Source organism: Vulpes vulpes, unplaced genomic scaffold (genome assembly GCF_048418805.1).
Source record: "Vulpes vulpes isolate BD-2025 unplaced genomic scaffold, VulVul3 u000000644, whole genome shotgun sequence".
Taxonomy (NCBI): Eukaryota; Metazoa; Chordata; class Mammalia; order Carnivora; family Canidae; genus Vulpes; species Vulpes vulpes.
Genome location: NW_027325787.1, coordinates 1,204,041 through 1,217,943, shown reverse-complemented (window position 1 = coordinate 1,217,943; position 13,903 = coordinate 1,204,041). Strand labels below are relative to the sequence as shown.

Sequence of the window (13,903 nt, the reverse complement as noted above, 5' to 3'; positions counted from 1 at the left end):
ATTATAGTAAAGCTTCTACGAATGTTTGTATACCTGATTCTGTGTGGGCAATGTTTTCATTTTTCTTGGGTATATACCTAGGAGTGGAATTGCTGGGTCATATGGTAACTTTATGTTTAACCTAGTTATATCCCTTTTGTTTCTGTGTATACTTTCTGTCCAGTTTTTGGGTGAAATCTTTTTCTGATAATTTGAATAAAGTCTATATCACAAATATGTTAACCCTTTAATCATATTTGCTCTAAATATTTTCTCAGTAAATTTCCATTTTTAAGTTGCTCATAAATTTAAAAATCTGTATATAGTTGAATCTGATTTTCTTCAGTCACATTTATTTCATTGTTTTAAAGCTGAAATATTGGGATAAGCTCCCTCTAGTATTTAAAATTTTTTCAGTCCTTTTTCATATTTTCAAAAACAACTTTTAATTTCCAAATGTTCTGAGGATTTATTTTGTTGTGTGATATTAGATATGACTCTAATGTTTTTCTCAAATTTTGCTACCACTTTAAGGTGATCTTATCTCTATTTTTTTTCATATTTGCTGTTATATATTTCAAGTCATTCAATAAAATTTTAGATACAAGAGTAATTTCTGGCTTTTGTATTTTGTTCTGCTAATCTTATATCACACCAGTATGACACCATTCAATAACTACTTTATGATGGGTTCCAACATCTGAAAGGATTATTAACTACATATTACTCCTATTTTTCAGAATGTCCCTTATTCTTTTCTGATGATACTTCTAGGTCAATTTTAGAATAATTTTGTTGAGTTCTAGAAAAATCCTGTTAGGATTGGTTGGATTTTTATGAACCCTATATATAATTCAGAGAATTATATTTAGTCTTCACTCATCCATGACCATGATATCTCTTGCCATTTTACAATACTTTTGTTTCAGAGATTTTAGTAGGTCTATTTTATTCCCACATCTTTTGTTTGTATTGCTTTGTGAATAGGATCGTTATTTTTTTTCATATATTTTCCCATATAGTAATGCTTTTAAATTTTTTAATCCACTTACACAAATATTGAGTGCTTTCTGTGTTCTACAGTGTGCTTAACACCGGGAGCACAGTAGTCAATAAGCCTCAGAGCCTGTCCTTAGGAAACATATGATCTCATGAGGACCCAAGTCCATAGCCAGTGTGGGCAGTGCTTTGGTGGGAACCTCTCAGAGGATTCTGTAAGCCCAGAGAAGGGTCTTGGGGGACCAGCGTGCTAGTGCAGGGATGGTTTCTAAAAGAGAGGACCCTTGAACTGAATTTTGAAGGCTGACAAGGGTAGCAATGTAGGAATACTGGCCGTAATACTGAACTCCATAAAAATAGAGTTGATTTTCATTTTTCTGAGACTATGAATATGTGGCAGAGGAATGATTTTTGTTGTTGTTTCTTCCTGTCTAATGTTTTCCATTTTTATCTCTCTCGTACCCTGTCTCCAGGTTTTTTTCCCCTATCTCCAGGTTTTCTAAAACAATATTAAAAAATAAAAGTGGTAGAAAATGTCATTATTTTGTTCCTACTTGAAGGTAACTCTTTAATATATCTCCATTAAGGATTATAATGTTTATATGCTCACTAAGTTTCCCACTTACAATTCATAACAATTGTGTCAGGTATATATTACTATCCCCATTACACAGATGAGGATAGTAAAAGTCTGAGAGATTGAAAGAATTGTCTTAAGTCCACAAGTGGTGAGGAGTATTAGAACCTGACCTTGAACCTGGGTCTTTTTATTTTTTATTTTTTTTTAATTTTAGAGAGAGAGAGAAAGAGAGCGTGAGTGGAGTGGGGGGGACAGAGGGAGAGGGAGAATCCTAAGTAGACTCCATGCTGAGCATGGAGCCTGATGCAGGGCTCAATCCCAGGACCCTGAGATCATGACCTGAGCCAAAATCAAGAGTCAGATGCTTAACTGACTGAGCCACCCAGATGCCCCTAAACCTGGGAGTTTTGACCTAAAGTCTTTGACCTCTGCCTCCTTGCTATCATGCTTCCTTAGTCATTAAGGGTATGCTATTGCCAAAGCAGGCTGCACTTGTTAAGGATGCTTGTTGGCAGTCCTCTTGCAGGGAAGTGTTTATCCTCAGAACAAGTGGCTTCGCCACTGCCAAACAATACTCCTGCCCAGGCCCATGTGTTAGAGGCTCTTTGTGAAGAAGGGATGAAATCCAAGGTGCTTAGACTGAAGGGTAAACCCTGAGCCGAGCTATTCTGTCTCCCTCCCCCCTTGTGTCTTTCCCATTCTTCCCATTTGTAACCTAAACCCTCATCCTGGGAGCTCTGACTTCTAGTCTTTTGGACTTTGTTTTGCAAGTAAACGAAGACTGATGGGACAAAGGGAGGGAGCTGGACTACAGAGTCTGGGGGACCTGAGTTTCAGCACCAACTCTAACACTTGCCAGCCATGCAATTTGGGCAACCCACACAGTGGAACAAAGCCTCGCTTCCTTCTATAGTGAAGAGGGGGTAGTAGTGTGTATCTCTTTTTGGGGAGGAATAAATGAGAGAGCCTGTGTACCTACATAGTACCTAGTGCACAGTAGGTTACTATCTTACTGCTTTTTTTCTGCATTTCTGATTGGTCTTGCAAATTCACTCATTCATTCATTATGTATTTCATTCATTTGTTATATATATTCAATGCTTACCCTGCACCAAACACTGCTGTAGACACTGAACATATTAGTAAATGAAATAGATGTGGCCTGACTTTGTGTAAGTTTCTGCACCACAGAGGGAGACAGCCAATAATCAAGTAAAAAAAATATACTAATAAGTGCAGTGAAGGATTAGGATAGGCTGCTTGCTGTGAGAGGGAATAACAGAGGCAGGCCTACATGATGTTAGGTGGCCAGAGAAGGCCTTCCAACAAGGTGATAATCAAGGTGATGCCTGAAGGGTGAGGAAGATCACAAGGGCAACATGACCCAGACTGTATTATAGAAAGTGATTCAGGCTGCTTGTAGAAAGTGGGAAAGAAAAGGAGCAGGAGATGACATGGAGACTCCATTTAGGAGGCTATTGTGGAAATCTTATAAGAAGTGATTACCTTCCATGAAGGTAATGGTTGTAGAAATAGAATAGATTACAGACATACTTGAGAAATAATTAGGAGGGATGTGGTAATAAATTTGAAAATGTTAGGGTATCAAGCCTTGCTACAACTCCTCTTCCTTTCCCCGCCCCAATGTCTGATTTGGGCAGCTGGGTGGATGATGTTATTTATTAAGATAACTAGAGATTTATATTTTAGGGTTAATCTGGACTTCTAGGAGCTTTAATCATGCTCAGAGTTTTCCTGGAAGTGGAAGTTAGGTGGTTCTTGTCCCAGAAGGCATTCTGGGAGTTAGGAGGGAGGTGCCCAAAAAGGACCCCCTGAGGATGAACTTCATCCCTGAGCTCCAGCTATATAGACTCTTTCTGAGACTGAAGCTGGACCAGGAAAATCCAAGAATTTCCCCCTCCCACCACCAGCCATGTAACAAACACAGTACCAACTAATGAATAATGGCAGAATGCCGTGGGGAAAGGGCCATGAAATTGGAGGGAAATCCCCTCTGTAGTGCAAGCCTACAGGGACTGCTGAAAATAGGATGGAACAGAAACACTGAGAAAAACCCTCTGTCATCCCAGGTCCCACAGTAAGCACAAGTTGGTAGCCTACTGCTTGAGGAATTTGAAGTCTGTGGTGCATTGGAGGTAACTGTAGAAGCAACAAAACCCAGCCCAACTTCAACTACTGACTAGATTGACTCAAGTTCCCCACATTTGTTGCCTTATAGATGAAAAAGAGTGCCCATTTTCAGGTATAAATATTTACCTCAGTGTATTTCTCCACACACAATCTTCAACATTGAATTTAAAAATATGAGATATACACAAATATACACAGAAACAGGAATAAGCAAACTATTGTGAAGAGCAGTAAACAGAACCAAACTTAAAAATGACCAAGGTGTTGGAACTATCAGATAGGAACTTAAAAATGTTAATGAATAATATGTCAGAGGATATTGTGGAAAAGGCATACAACATACATAAAAAGATGGGAATTGCAACAGAGAGATGGAAACTATGAATATATAAAATTGAAATCCTAGAAATAATAAAATATAAGAGATGAAGAAAAATTTTTTAAAGATTTTATTTTAGGGGCCCCTGGATGACTCAGTCAATTAAGTGTCCCACTTTTGGTTTTGGCTGAGGTCTTGATCTTATGGGTCTTGGGATTAAACCCCGTGTCAGGTCTGCACTCAGCGGGGAGTCTGCTTGAAGATTCTCTTCTTCTGCCCCTTGCCCCACTCATACACATTCTCTCTCTTTCAAATAAGTAAGTAAATCTTTAAAAAAAAATGTTATTTTAAAGTAATCTCTACCCTCAACATGGGACTCAAACTTACAACCCTGAGATCAAGAGTCACATTGTTCCCCAGGTGCCCTGAGATAAAGAAAGTTTTTGATGACATATTAGAATACTGGGCACAGCTAAGAAAAAAATCTTTTAGTTGAAGATAGGTTAATAGAGATGATTCAAATAGAAACACAAAAAGAACAAAAAGAGTGGGGGGAAAATCAAAGCAGAGCATCCAAGACTTACAGAAAAAAATATGTATTTGGTGTCCCAAAAGTAGAGGAGAGCCTAACTGAAGCAGAAGAAAAATTTGAAAACAGTTGAGAGTTTTTCAAAATTACTGAAATGCAGCAAACCATATATTCAAGAATCTCAGAACCCTAAGCAGGATAAATAAAAACATACATTTAGACATATTATAGGTAAACTATTGAAAATCAAAGAATCTTGAAGGAAGCCAGAGAAGAAGAAACTTTAAAGACAGAAGAATAAAGCTAATAGTTAAAGCAGATTTGTCATTAGAAACAATCCAAGTGAGAGGATATCACAGAGATGCCTTTAAAGTAGTGGATGAAAAATTTCAAAACCCCTCTGAAGAAAGAAGACAAAGATTTTGTTTTTTATAGAACAAACAAAAATTGAAAGAATGCATTACCAACAGACCTGCATAACAAGAAATGTTAAAGAAGTTCAAGCAGAAGAAAATACAGATACATACAATGTGAGGAAGATCATCATAAATGGTTACAATGAGCATGCATATAAAAGACTTTTTCTTATTTTTAATTTTTTAAAAATATAATTTATCACCTAAACCAACAATGCTAACAACATATTATGGAATATATAACATAGAAGTAAAATGTGTGACCACCATAACACAAAAGTTTAGGGAAGAAATGTAAGTATACTCTTATATGGTGTTTATAATATTTATAAATTGATGTAATATTATTTGAACATACACTGTGATAAGCTAAAGAGCTATATTGCATACTGTTGGGGGGCAGAGAGAAAAAAAGAGAGCAGATGGACAGATAGACAAACATAATTAACTGTCATTAGTGAAAATGAAATGGAATCATCAATCCAAAAAAAGATGAATGAGAGAGAAAAAAGGAACAAAGAACAGATGGGATGATAAAAAAAAAAAAGAAACAGCAAGCAAGATGGTTCCAATCATGTCAATAGTTACATTAAATATAAATGGTCTGTACAGTTTCAAATTGGATGAAAATGCAAGGCCTAATATATGCTATCTATAAGAAAACCATTCAAAATTAATATATAGGTAGAAAAAATGTAAAATTATATACAATGAAAACAATTCATTAAAACAAAGCCACAGTGACTGTATTACATCAGAAAGTAGAATTTAGAACAAGGAATATTTATGAGAGATAAAGGGAGATGTTATATAAGAAAAGGATCAATTAATCAACAAGATATAATTCTGAAAGTGTATGTACCTAATGATAGAGCTTCTACAAGTTTAAAACAATATAACAATTTATAACTTTAAATGCATGTCTTAGGAAAATATTCAAATCAGTGGTCAAAATTTCCAATTCAAGAAACTAGAAAATGAAAAAATTAAAGCCAAAGCAAGCAAAAAGAAGGAAATAATAAAGATCAGAACATAAATCAGTGAAGTAGGAAAGAGATAAACAGAGAAAATCAGTGAAACTAAAAAAGGATTCTTTGGAAAGATCCATAAAGTTTGTAAACTGTTAACAAGATTGAACAAGAATAAAAGAGAGAAGACATAAATTACCAACAACACCCAAGAAGAAGAGACAATTTTATAGATTTGTAAACATTAAATGGCTGCGAGGGAAGGGTGCCTGGCTGGCTCAGTTGGTGGAGCAAGTGACTCTCGATTTCTAGGTTGTGAGCTTGAGCCCCATGTGTTGGGTGTAGATATTACTTTAAAAATAAAATCTTTTTTAAAAAAAGAGATCATAAGGGAAAATTATGACCAACTTTATGCCAATAAATGTGATCACTTAAAGAAAATGACAGATTCCCTGAAAGACACAAACTATTGAAGTTCAAGAAGGAATAAATAACCCAAATATTCCTTTGTCTATTAAAGAAATTAATTTTATAGTCAAAAACCTTCCCATAAAGAAAACTACAGGTCAGGTTGACTTCACTGCTGAATTATACCAAATATTAAAGAAATGACAGCACTACTATAAAAACTTCCAGAATACAGAAAAGGAGGAAAACATTCCCTAACTCTTTTTATGAGATTGATATCCCTTATGAATATAGATGCAAATATCCTCAACAAAATACCAGGAAATGGAATCCAAAAACATATAGAAAGGATTATACACCATGACTGAGCACGATTTGTTTCAGGAATGCAAGGTTGACTTAATATTTGAAAATCAATTAATTTAATATATCAGTTGAATAAAATGCAAAACCTACATGATAGTGATAACTTCAGTCGATGTAGAGAAAGCACATGACAAAATCCAGCGCCCTTTCATGATAAAAACACTCAACACACTAGGAATGGAAGTTCCCATCTTCAACCTGATAGAAGGCACCTATGAAAAATCCGTATCTAACAACATATATAATGGTGAAAGACGATTTTCCACCCTAAGATCAGGAGCAAGACAAGGATGTTTGTTCTCACTACCTCTATTCAATATTGTAGTATATGTTCTAGCCAATGCAATTAGGCAAGATAAAGAAATAAAAGGCATCTAGATTAAAAAGGGAGAAGTAAGTATCTATTTGCAGATGACATTATCTTGTATACAGGAGACCCTAAGTGATTCACACATACACACTCTATTTTATCTAGTAAAGGATTTCAGCAAAGTTATAGAATATAGGGTCAATATCAAAACATCACTCTTGGGGCAGCCTGGGTGGCTCAGTGGTTTAGCGCCGCCCTCGGTCCAGGACCTGATCCTGGAGACCTGGGATCGAGCCCCACATCAGGCTCCCTTCATGGAGCCTGCTTCTCCCTCTGCCTGTGTCTTTGCCTGCCTCTCTCTCTCTTTCTCATAAATAAAATATTTTTTAAAAACCACTCTTATTTCTCTACATGAGCAATGAACAATCTGAAAATGAGATTAAGTAAACAATTCCATTTATAATAGCATCAAAAAGATTAAAATATGTGGGGATAATAAAAAAGTGCAAACCTTATACCCTGAAAACTACAAATCAGTGTTGAAAGAAATTAAATAAATGGGAAGACATCCTACTTCTATGGATCAAAAAACTTAATTTGTTAAGATGTATCTGTGTCTATATCATTATTCTCTCTCTCTCTCTCTCTACACACACACACGTATAATAAATATAAGATCTGCTTTTATCTTTAGGACAAGTGCCCAGACCTTTAATGACTACCTATAGAAAAACCCCACATTTTTCTGAAATTGAGTGATTCCTTTGGTCACGTTTTAGTTTCTCTTGTTAAGTTTAATCAAAATTAAATGTAATGGTTCAGATTTAAAACTGTCGTACATAACAATCTCAATTTTCGTAAAATGATTTTTATCTTTTTTTCCTTGATTCATATGTTTAGAGGTACCTGGATTCTTGTTCAACATATGTTAACTGGCTATTTCTGTGTGGTAGAATTCCAGACAATTTTAAAAGTTTCTTTCTGTGCTGTGGCGAATTGTTTTTGCTTTAAAGTAATTGTGGTGGGTTTTTTTTGTTTTGTTTTGTTGTTTTTAAAACGATTCTTGAAAGCAAATGAAGGCTAATTTTTTAACGTTCAAGTGTTGGGCCTCCAAGGGGAGATGTCAAGGAAGCCGTTGCACATATGAGTCTAGTGTTCAGAGGGAAAGTCTGTGGCAAAGAGGATGACTCTGGGAGTTGGCAGCATGTGGACGATTTCTGAAGCTTGGAGGAATGGATGAGATCATCTTGAGAGAGACTTACAAGAGACCACACTCGGTGCATGTGCAGCACTGGGAAGACGCCTTAGGGAGGAGCCTACAGTAGAGCCAAAATGACAGTTCGCAGGGGTAGGAGGAACACCTACCCCTCAGCACTTGCAGAGCCAAGTGCTAAGTCGGGAGGGAGCCAGGCAGTTTTGATAAGATGCTGGGATGGAGTTCAAATCCAAGGGTTGCCCACCTGGATTTCATCCCACAACATCTGCTCATTGTGTGCTTTCTTTGCTATTTCCCGAAGCTCGAAAGTTAGAGAGCTAGCAATTGCTTCAATGCTGTATGGAGAATAATTGTGAGACCTCTAGAATGCTTGGGCTTTGGCTTACAGCTGGGCCTCTGAAGGGCTTCTGACTTCAGCAAATGTGGGCAGCAGGTTTGGAGAGCACGTGTAGGGTTTTTTAAATGGGCTGCAAGTAGCTTCTGTCTGATAAATGCTTCATTTGACTTGACAGCTTAAAGCGAATGGCCCCTGTAACAAACAATAGATATGTGTTTACCCTTCGCTATGACCGCCCCCCGCCCCAACTTGAAGATCTTTCTCCTGATCAGTTGGCAGTCTTTCTCGTGGGGCCAAAAATTTAGACCTTTAAAACCTTGTTATCCGTTGACAAAAGATCAAGTTTTGGGAGAGAGGGAGAGAAAGAGAGAGCTCAGGTTGTTTTTCTCCACGCTCCCCTTGAGACTCCATTGGCTTTGACTTTGAAGCCTAGAGAGTTCACCCTCCCTGGGGAATTTCAGGGCCAATGCCAATCACAGCGCTTCTCAGCTCAGCTTTCTTCAGAGTTCATCAAGCTTCTGTAGGGCTGGCCCTGCAGTCCGCCCGTCAGTGACCTCTGCCATCATTGGTGGATGATCCTGGGACCTGTGTCCTTCTCACTCGGACTCTGTCCACATCCTGGCATCCAGCAGAGCCCCTCCACCTCAATGCTTCTCCTGGCACCCTGCACCCGTCAGCACCCGCCGTGCCAGGAGGGCCTCCCGTGCCCCAGCTCGGAGGTGTCATTCTCTTGGCTTCCCTGATCTCTGCACTCACATCTGCACCAGTCCCTGGGCACCAATGTGGGTGTGAGGAAGCCGATTTGTCAGGTTGGGCAGTGCATTTAGAGATGCGGTATGAAGGGACTAGGCTTGGATGTGGATCTCATTAGTTTTCCGATTTTCTCCCCTTCTAGGTAATACTTACCAATATTCAAAACAGAAGCCCTAAGCCTGGCCCTGCTCCCCACGATCAAGAACTAGGTTTTTTCCTAGAAACAGGACTTCAGAGAGCTCATGTCCTCTATTTCAAAAATGGGTAAGCCTTCTTCATTTTTTAAATCAGGTTCCTAAAGAAGGAAAATAGCCTGACCACACCGGCTCTGGTTTAGCTGTTGTAACAAAGCAACTTTAAACATGAACTATGGTTGGAATCTTTTTTTTTTTTTTTTAATTTGTTTTTAAATAACGAATGTAGGCTCTTTTGTCTCTTCTCCCCCGGCTCTCCCACTTTGCCATGAGGTTTGAAGGTGGGAGAAGGGAGGAAGGAGGGCTTCTTGGTGAGGATGAGTCACAGGCTGGAAGTCCTGGGCCAGCGGGTGTGTAATGGGAGTGTGCCATATGCTGCCCTCCTTGATGTCAGTGGTCCTTACTGCACAGACCAAAAACCCCTTTTGTCGGGGGGTGACTTGGAAGTCCCAGCACACTGGTTCAGAGAATTGGGTCTGCCAAACCTCCAACAGTTTGTAGGAAAGTGTGGCTGTGACGTCACACAGGCACATTTTCCACCCGAGCTGCCTTGGGAAAAGGTGTATGAAAGTGAACGTGAGGGATGCTCTCTGACAAATTGGTCATTGCTTTTCCTTTGTGTGTTGCTCTTACAAGAAATGCGATGATTCTGTTCCAAATTTCTTCAGCTGTCCCTTGTTTTGACCTTGTGCTGCAGGATAGACGTGCACGAAGACCCACAGTAGGTATCCGGCCTCTCACCCGTAGCTCCTCGCAGGCCTGTTCCCCTCCCTCTAGGGACCGTCACGTAGTGCTTTAAACGAGAGAGGGGACACGAGTCCCAGCCTTTGCATAAATGAACAGGGGTTTGCTCCCTCTTCATTTTTAAGAGCGTCAAACCTTGGGGCAGAGCTCATGGAAGTGGCATTTCTTCTGCTTGACGACTCAGAGCCACAGGCACCCATCTTTCATTAGTTGTGGGTAAAAGCTTGTTTTCCAAATCCTGCTAAATTGTTGGTGGAGAAGACCTGCTTGGCCCCAGAGGACATTGGTTCAGATCGGCACGACATGCAAAAGGCCGCAGTAATGCCCCAAGGTTTGGACTGGCTAGAGAAGATGCCCTCAAGTTTGATCTCATCTGCCACTGATCAGATCATGTGAGCAGTAGTGCATGTCCTCCACACTGATGCTTTAGTTCTAGCTCCTGTGATGTTATAAATAGAGGGAGAAGAGGGTAAACAGGGCATCTTTGAGTGACCTGTTTCTTCTCCCTCTTAACAATAAATGGTAGTCATCCCAGAGGAGCCCCAACCTTGCTGTCTCCCCCTCTAACCTGCAAGTGTATGTGGTTGACTCCCAGATGCAAGTCCAGAGGCAGGAATGTGCTCCCTCGGAGCTTTTGGGGGCACTAAACCAATGCCTTCTACTGAAAATGCCCCATGTAGGACTGGTAAAGGTGGGCTGGGTAATTTATTTTCATCCGAGGCCTGTTCATGGAAGAGGAAGAAGCTAGTCCTCTTGGGCTCCAACCTCCTGCCCTGAAATGTTGGCTGGCCCCTGGAATCCAACTAAAAAATAATAATGATGAGAGGTTTGCACTAGATGATGGATTACATGCCAGCAATTGCTTACCGGCTCATTTCTCTTTTCATTTTTTACTCAAGTTCAAGGAGATTCCCACTGATGTAGCCAAAGTGAAGACACTGCTTAACTTGGAAGCCTTTTCTCCTCCTTTCTCGTCCTCTCACTCTCTTCTTTGGGCTCCAAAGGCCAGGGATAGGATTGGCCAGCCACTCCAGACAGTCCTTGCCAACTGCAATGTCCTTTGCAGCAGTCATGAGACATTACTTTGGGGTAGGTGGAGGTGAAGGCCAGTTTGGAGACCACAAAATATGAATGAAAGGAGAGGGAGCAGCAGGAGCTTTGGGGCATGTCTGGTGCTGCCAGACGTCTGACTTAGAGCGGTGGGTTTCTCAGGGCTTGAGAGCCACACCCAGGTCATTTGTCAGTGGACGGATGTTCACAGCCAGTATCTCTGTGTAGGGGGCGGGGACACCTAGAGGTGGCTGCTGCCCCTAAGTACCAGTGGCTTCCAACATCCCATTTTCGGGTATGTTTGCTCCTTTTTGTTTTTCTACACTTTATTTTTTTTATTATTCTTATTTTTATTTATTTTTTAGAGAGGGGGAGAGAGAGAGAGAGAGAGAGAATCTTAAGCAGGCTTCATTCCCAGCGTGGAGCCCGACACGGGGCTCAATCTCACAACCCTGAGATCATGACGAGCCAAAACCAAGAGTCGGATGCTTAACCCACTGAGCCATCCATGCGCCCCTCTGCACTTTAAAGATATGTTCCTGAAAAGATATTGTGGAAAGGGTTTGGCTGATTTGCAAGGATGAGAAAATGGGCTGTAGAAGAGCTTCACAATGGGAGATGGGAATTGATAAAGCACTTTTTCTTTAGAAACATACTGTGATGTCTTCAGCCTTTTAGTTGTCATCCCAGAGGACTTAATGATTAGTAATTAATCTTATTCTTGTATAATCCTCCCATCTTTTCCAAGAGTGTGTGCCAAGCTAGTGAACTTGAATCTCTCCCAGAAAGAACCTGAGTCCCAGACCAAGGCTCTTATGTCATTGTCATCAATGGTCACCAGGCTCTGCCCTCAGCACTTCCAGTGCCGCTCCACTAGGGGGAGAGTCCAGCTGTGTGGAGAGGCTGGGGCCGGCCCCCAGCAACGAGGGGGCTGTCATCATCCTGCCCCTCTGGGAGGAGGCACCAGACCCAAGGACGAGATGTCGCTGGGGCAGGTTGGGGTTTTCTCATCACACTTTTCCTCGTGTCTCATCCAGAGCATCCCACAGATTCCGATCTCCTCCCCTGTCCCCTGCCCCCCAGGCCCCTCCTGCGGCCTGTCTCCCCCTGGAGGGAAAGAATGCATGGTGACCTCCCAGCCCCACACAGCCACATCTATTCCATGTCTCGTGCTCCTGTCCCTTTGGATGGCAGCAGCAGGCCTGCTAAGGATGAAAGAGACCGTCTTGCTCAGCTCTGCAGAGGGTAAAATGAGAGAGTGTTAGCCTCCGAGGGCCAGGACGCGATCTCCAGGAGTCTTAGAGCGGCCTTGCCCAGGCAGGCACTCAGACGAGGGGCAGCAAGCATGTTGGAGGCAGAGGCTTTGGGTTTGGAACCAGTCCTTCTCCTCACTGGGTCTCAGTTTCTCTATCTGTCAAATGGGTCCAACCCCACCTACGTCACAGAGCTGAGGAGAGGCACAAGTATGAAAATGCACGTGGAAGCCCTTTGTGAAGCGTCAGGCAGGCAGCAGGTGCCACCTTGTCATTTCCAGGGATGATGATGCCAGATAACCTTCTGGCAGGAGGTGGCACCAGGTGAAGGTCAGCCTCCAGCTGAAGTGGAAGTTCACAAAGCAGACATCACCCATTTGATTGCTGAGCCTCACACCACACATTTTTCGGGGAAGGGCATTTGTTATTTATGACTACTGGTTTAGGTGAGCCCTGCTCATGAGGTGTATTGGTTAGCTGGGATGGCGCTCATGACCAGCCGCCTCAATGTGCACCCAAGAAGGGAGATGGGCTGACTGGTCTGACGTGGTTCAAATGGGCATCCACCAGGCAGTGTAGCTAGTGGCCCAGAAATGGCCTCAGCCCGGGGGTCCCTTCAACCTTTTTTGTCCCCCTAAGATTTCTAAAAATTTCATTTTTAAGTAACCTCTACACCCAGTGTGGGGCTTGAACTCGCAACCCCGATATCAAGAATCACACATTCCGTCAACTGAGCCAGCCGGGTGCCCCTCGGCCTTCTAAGGGGAAGAGAAATGATACTTCCCACTTGAGTCCTTGTGGCCAGGATTTCCAGGAAGCTTGGGTTTGGGATGCCAGTTATTGACTGTGTGCTATTTTAAGGATATTTGACCATCTCTTATAAACAAAGGGTAGCAAAGGACATGTCAAGTAACTTTGCTTCATGTCAGATGCGCTGGCTGACCAAAATGGGTGGTTGGATGGCAGAGAGTGTTTTGCCCTGGTTCCAAATTGGTTTTAATTCAGGGAGGGAGGGGGTTAAGCTAAAACAAAAAGGCAAATGTCCAGTGACCCCTGGGAGATGTGCCCGGGGGTTGTATTCTTGCTGGAGTGCATCCCAGAGTCCTGCCTGTGAGACCCTGACATGAAGATGGTGGGAAGTCAGGGGGATGGTCAGACTCTGAGTTGCCCTGTGGTGTTTGGTGCCACGCTTGGGAATAAAGTGGTGTAGAGGGGCTTTTTGGAGTTTTGTTATTATAGTCCATCAAATAAGACCACTAATCACCACTGTGCATTGGCTTTAAAAATCCCCAGACTTGCTCAGTAATTTTGTTGGCCTTTGTGACTGTTCA

The 13,903-nt window shown here is 41.5% G+C and overlaps 1 protein-coding gene across 9 annotated transcripts in view; it reads left to right on the top strand.

The window, feature by feature from the left end:
* TTC7B (tetratricopeptide repeat domain 7B) overlaps positions 1–13,903 on the top strand; it is a 259,212-nt gene that overhangs the window by 82,725 nt on the left and 162,584 nt on the right. For all 9 annotated transcript variants that reach the window (XM_072745564.1, XM_072745562.1, XM_072745563.1 and 6 more), the window contains one exon: positions 9,474–9,595. In XM_072745564.1, coding sequence (XP_072601665.1) covers positions 9,474–9,595 — 122 coding nt within the window. The remainder of the gene's footprint in view (positions 1–9,473; positions 9,596–13,903) is intronic.